The sequence below is a fragment of the Limulus polyphemus genome, unplaced genomic scaffold, assembly GCF_000517525.1.
Source record: "Limulus polyphemus unplaced genomic scaffold, Limulus_polyphemus-2.1.2 Scaffold210, whole genome shotgun sequence".
Lineage (NCBI taxonomy): Eukaryota > Metazoa > Arthropoda > Merostomata > Xiphosura > Limulidae > Limulus > Limulus polyphemus.
Genome location: NW_013665820.1, coordinates 735,726 through 742,379, shown reverse-complemented (window position 1 = coordinate 742,379; position 6,654 = coordinate 735,726). Strand labels below are relative to the sequence as shown.

Here is a 6,654-nt window from a genome sequence, read left to right as displayed (position 1 = left end):
AAACAAAACTGTTTCTCTCCACCTTTCCTCATGTATAATACAAGACGAAGCACAAATAAGTAAATATACGAGAACTCTAGAATCGGTAAAGACTGTTCCCAAGCGCATCCTTAGACTAACAGTAGCTAATTCCAAACTTGACAAGCCTCCTCCGAGATGTACAGCGGCCTGCTCCCATTATCCCCCCCCCCTTTAATTGGGATCGAATATGCAATTTTTTTTATATCTCCACGACCAGTGTTTTCGTTCATCGGTATGGCTTTCTGTTACAATACTCAAAATAATTCATTCGTATTTAAAATTTTCCCATTTCGCAACAAATTTTATGTTTAATAAATACATTTTCTTGTGTTCAGTTTGTTTTTATGCTACGTTCACAATACCAAGTTTTTGTACAGATTATGAAACAGCAACGGGCTCTGTTAAATTGCTTATTTACTATCAACTTAAGTATTTTGTTGGCTCTTTAACAGTCTCTGTAATCATATACACACTTGTTAGATATTTTACATAACTATGTGAATGGCACCTTGCCAGCCGAGTCGGGTCACTGCCGTACTTCGCGTCGTTGATAAAGCTACTTAGACAACAAAGGGTTATCCAAGTCAACGTAAAAAAAAAAAAGAAGGGGTGGGGGTTTGGATCAAAGACCTAACTTGAAAAATTATATGCGAAGGATATAACCCTAACACCGTCTATCATGTTTTGTTTTATTGTCAGTTAACGCTTAAATGTTTGTGCTATGTTTTTACATTAAAATTGGTGACTAACAGCTTCTCAACTGGTGCTATCTATATATCGGAAAACAGTTGATTGTTGTCCAGTGCACTGTTTGTTTATAACCACTATTACTAACAGTTAACAAACACGGTTCTTGCAAGCTTATTTCGGTCACTGGCCCTACTCAAACTATTGTTACACAAGTCGCTGTCACGTGAGATCACATGAGCAGATTTCAATCACCAATGAGGGGAACGAATTCTTCAGAACGTTTTAACTGATTGCCAGCTTCACAAAATAATGGAGTGTTCGTATTACACATAAACACGAATTTGTTATACACTAATTGCAGTCAGGATATTGACCAAAACAGACCGAAAATATGCACGACACAACAAATTTAAAACACAAGTAAATATTTTTTTCTCTTTAGGGTCTCAGTTCTCACCACCGATCTTCAAACTAGTATACGATGTGTTACATTAGGGAAAAAAAAAATATGTACTGTTGATACAAAAGTTAAAACTAAAGTAACAGTTATAGCCAAACAAGTTCTCAAGACATATATATATATAGCCAAATATTTTATTTTTTTGTTTGGTGCATCCCACCTACACTGCTAAAAAATCTACACAACAATAACATGCTATTTTATATCACCGAAATATACTCAGTCCTGTTTATATACTCTGTAATGTTGATAATAATTTAATAAGTAGTCCCTTATAAACAAACCTTTTCTATCCAGTACCTGAGACACTTGTAAGCCTTAGTTTTAATTTAAAAAATTGTTTTTCTTAAATTTAAGATTCACTTTGGGGATGTTTAAGTGCTTGTACTTTGTACTTTCAAGGTTCAAAATACTTTTCATTCCAACTTTACATTTCGTTTAATCATTAAAATAGTATTTCTTGAGTCTTTTAATAAATGTGATACAGGTTTTTTTTACGTAAAATGTTTCCTTTAATAAATATCAAAAGCATTATCTCGCTTTTTTGTAGTAACATTTCATTAACAAACAAAACCAAAACTTATTGCAAGCTGGGGACAAAAACTACTTTAAATACTTCTGTTAACCTTTAACAGCATATAAAGCCAAAAACAAAATTTTCGCAAGTGTGGTTACAGACTTTTCTGATTAAAAAACATCTCTAGAACTAAAAGCAGTAACTATTATTCAAGACATTTCAGCAACTCAACGAAATTTTGAAAACCAATCTAGCCTTGTCAAGCAAACATGCTTAAATCTAAACTGGAAAGTGAAAAGTACATAATTTTGTCAGGCCGTAATTCCCTCCACTAATATTGTACAATTATCATTATGAACTTCTAGAACAATTCAATGAAAATCATAGCTCGTTCATATCTTAATCAGCACAAAACCTAAGGATGATAATAAACACAATGCTACTTTATCAATTGCACAGTATTTTCAAGTTGTACAATGGTTCAGATTTGGTGTAACTCAATACATATGTACATGAGATATCCTACTTAATCAAAATCACACCCAAAGAAACTTTAACACTTTTTCCTATCACAGTAATGTTAAACTCCTTGTCAATTGTTTTCAATCTTACAAAAAATTGCACTGCATATCAAATACAGAATTACTTTACTTGGACAATCAAGGTAAATCATGTATGGTGTGCAAATAAGAAAGTAATAAAAAATTCACAAAAGATTACAGAAAACAAGAAATGTAAATTTTTTTACAGTTCCAATAACAGCTAGTTAGTAAACTATGTATCTAATCTATGAAAGAAAAACTAATAGAAGTCTATGTTTTAGAACAAAATTTAACAAGTGTTACATTATTCATGGAAACTGTTAACTACATCAATCAGATAATATATTAAAAAATGGAATGCTGAAAAAATCAATTAAAATGTTACTCATTAACTATAGTTACAGAACTAAAAAACACTAGCAAATTAAACTTAGATCACACTAAGCTATATAAAACATTTAGCTAAATATACTGATTCAACCATTTTTTGATATTTTGGACATAAAATAATTTTATGAAAAAAAAAAAGTGTGCACTTTATTTAAGAAGATTCATAAGAAACAGAAATGATACATTTAACAGGTGTACCTAGTAGAGCAAGCACTGACAAACTTTTTGTGTATTACACTGACTGGTATCCCTTCTGACGGTTACGGTGACGACCAACTAAGTAAGCAATGAGTACAATAACCACCATTCCAGCCAGAGCACAGCCAACAGCAATTGGGACAATGTCACTAACCTGGTTATCAGCATCACATTCCCATGAATCTAAAAACAAATGAAAGTATCATCTTGAAAAGCATGCAAAGTTCTCCAGGTTGAACTTAACCTCTACTACACATGTGACTAACAAATAGGAAATTTTGGTTTTGCTTTTTAAACAATGATAATGGAGAATAATTTTTTGGTGATGAGGTTTTGACAACTGTATAAAAAATAATTTGGTTATAGTTTTTTTTCAAACACTTTAGGTTTGACCTATAGTTAACAATCTAAAGTTATATAAAACTAGTATAAAGTCCATCATTCTGTGTGTGAAATAACATTTCATAAATTTTAAAATTTTGCCCATTTTACACTACAAAACAAATGTGTACAATGCCAGTTTTTCTTTCATCTGTAGAAAACTATTTTCCAACAAGTACTGAAAAAGAACTGTAGGATATTCTATACAAATCTATCTCTCAATTTTGATACAAAACAATAATGCTTATACAGAAATAAAAGTTGCTCAGATACATAGTTAAATACTGTGAAACTTACATGCAATTACTCAGATTTTAACATTCTTGCTGGAACAAAGACAACTGGAGAAAAATTAATCAACATAAAATGTTTTTAAGCAATATGTTAGCAAGTTAATGCAGTCAAAAACTAAATTAACATATGGTAAAAAACTATAAATGTAAAAAAAAACTTCATTCTGACAATTTTGAAGTTTTTTTGTGATAAGTAAACCTTGTGTCATTGATAAAATAGTAGCTCACCAATATAATGCACTATTACTGTTTTGATAAAAAAAAATTAGGTCATTGTAGCTTTTATATATAAAATCTACATATATTTGTTGATTTAAATGTCAAGCATTAGTCATAAAAGTTTATTCATTGTTAAGTATAAAGTTGCATAATGGACTATTTGTGCAGTGCCTTGAAACCCAATTTTAACATTATAAACTCAGAAACTTACTGCTGAGCCACTGGAGGCAATAGTGATAAAGGCCTGTCAAAAAAATTTACACTTACCACTGGTAAAGACTGTATTATTATCTGTCCTAAATGATTCCAGCTGAAGGTTGGACACTGTCATCATCACATTTGTATTGAACTGTATTTCATCAGCCTTCTTGCACAGATAATTTTTCCCAACATCCACTTTAAAGAACTCACCACTCACTGAAACATTTTTCTGTTGATCTGTTTAAAACAACCAGAAAGAAATAATTTAAAAGTACTATTTCAATAATCAATCCAGCTAATTACTTTTGGTAAAAAAGTTCAAATATTTCATATATATATAATTTCTCATCTTCATGAGTCATATGCAAATCTTCCTCTTTTCTTTTTGAATGTTTTTTCCTGTAACTGTGCTTTCTAAATTACCATTTTATAATACTTCCATGGACACTATATTTCCACGTCCATGGAAATTTTTGAAATCATGTTTTGTTTTCAGTGTAATTAAACATTTGGAATCTCTGAATTTTCAGTATATATTCTAATTATTATTATTTAAATCAAAATGCTACCTGAATCTAACAATCACATCTGCTTCAAGCTATGTAGACATATTTTACAGCTTACTAGTAACAGAGCACTAAGATTTAAATCTTAACTTTTGTAACCATTATCTCTTGTATTTTTTTACTCCAGTCTTAATGCTGTACATTTTTAGGCCACTTACCAGTAAAATGCCTAAAACACCCTATTTTTATAAGTTATATTAAAAATCAAAATATTGCTTGGTTAAGCTAAGGATACATGTAAAATAAAGCTTGTATTTTCTTAACCTGCTACAAGGACATACTAATCAAATTATATATCTTTGACAAGTACTGATGGATGTAAAGATACTAATTCTAATAAAGTAGCAAACTCATATTCTACCAATTTGTTAAGCTTCAGAACTTCCAACCCCTTTCCCCAACAACATGCAAATATAAGAGGTAATGAATCCTATAGAGTATGGGGCATCGGTTCAAAGGTTAATGAGCATAGGGGACTCATCAAAACAATTCTTGGTAGGAAGAATTAGGTGAAAACACGTTTCTCGTTAGTTCAAAGTTGTTTTGTGCAATGGCCTTGATAATTTCTTGTGGACATTTATTTTAAATTACATTTCCAATTTGGGTATGTGGAGTTTATACAACTTTATCTTGTATTTTTTAAAGGACTACAGTGAAATCAAACTTGCTTTAGTGGCTTTGAAACAATATACAAGAATTATAACAGCAAATCAAACTTTTGATTAGTCTTAGATCCCAAATAATAAAGACAAAGGGTTCAGCCAGAGGGGTCTACATGTTTTCTGGTACAATACAGACCATTTTGGGTCATCAAATATTCATAATTACTACTAGGATGATCAATAAACATTGGATTTATGTTCAAAGAACAAAAGTTCTAATCATCACAATTAAAAACCAGTCAACATGCAAGCTGGTTACTTCATAAAACATATATATATATATATATATAATTCTACAAATCAGTTTCCACTAGTGCACATTTCCAATTAATCATATACAGTCTTTAAAAGCCCAATATGGACATTTCATCCATTTTTCTGAAGAAAAGTACACAAAGTTACAAAGGTATTGTCTGATTTCCTGTACCTCTGAAATTTCCAAGTCCCACAATTTTACCCATTACATACAACATAACTCGAGACTGAAAATAATTTTGGAATTTGTGACAATTACTACATTTCTAATTTTTTTTGTAACAAAAATTCCTTAATTATTGAAAACAATTGAGAATTTTGTTGTATACCTGCTCCCACCAATTTTCATCAGGTCATGTAACTGTCCAATTCAGGATCTATCTAATTATTTAACCCTATAAGAATAATGTCCAAGTAAAAAAAAATTATACTACATACAATTCTAATCAAATGGGTGAAAAGTGTACACCATTTATCCTATGCATATGGCTGGGTCAAAGTGTACATGTCATGACCTTTTAGAAAATAATATTCAAAATTTAATCAAATAACTATTATCAAAGTATGTCAATAAACTTAGCATGTCAATAAATAGTTTATAATTTAAACTTTCCATACTGTAAGTTAATTTCTTAATTTCAAAAGGAAACATCCTAAAAATTCTTAACCCTCACTATTCTGCATAATATGATGCACCTTAGCTCTGAATTCTACCCTTTATATTTTATATTGCCAATAATATTGCTTTCAGTGTCCAACCAATTAGAAGCAAACTATTCAAAATTATAAGCAAGAATAAAATATTCAAATCTCATACCTTCTTGATTTGCTGAAATATTAATAAATTTGCCAAACCCACCAGAGAAGCATCATCTCTACACAGCTAATGGATGAGTATAATCAACAGAAATAGAATACTTTCCTTTGCATAAAGCTTAGTCATTTCCTTTTGGCAGGCATGTGTCGAAATTTTGCCTTAGATTCTTTGTGATCATTGTTGTTCAAATCTTAGCAGCTAACAATTTTTTAAACTATTTATAGCTTACTTCAAAAGCTAGATAAATTATAGTAGTTTTGGGACAGTGTTCTAGTAAGTGATACATTTTATATTTTTAGACAACCAAATCAGTGTGAAAAAATTATGGTTAAATGAAGGTTGGCCTCTGACAGCAAAAGGCATGGAACATGAAATACTAAATTTCTTTTCGTGTGCGTGTGCGTGCGTGTGTGTGTGTGTGTGTGTGTGTGTGTGTGTGTGT

The 6,654-nt window shown here is 30.7% G+C and overlaps 1 protein-coding gene across 1 annotated transcript in view; it reads right to left on the bottom strand.

Moving 5' to 3' along the window:
• Positions 1-1,282: 1,282 nt before the first annotated feature.
• Positions 1,283-6,654, bottom strand: part of LOC106478428 (lysosome-associated membrane glycoprotein 1-like) — a 19,412-nt gene continuing 14,040 nt past the window's right edge. Inside the window, exons 4-5 of the mRNA XM_013938970.2 lie at positions 3,979-4,149; positions 1,283-3,001 (exon numbers count right to left, since the gene is read on the bottom strand). Of these exons, the coding sequence (XP_013794424.1) occupies positions 2,853-3,001; positions 3,979-4,149 (320 nt within the window). The 3' untranslated portion in view covers positions 1,283-2,852. The remainder of the gene's footprint in view (positions 3,002-3,978; positions 4,150-6,654) is intronic.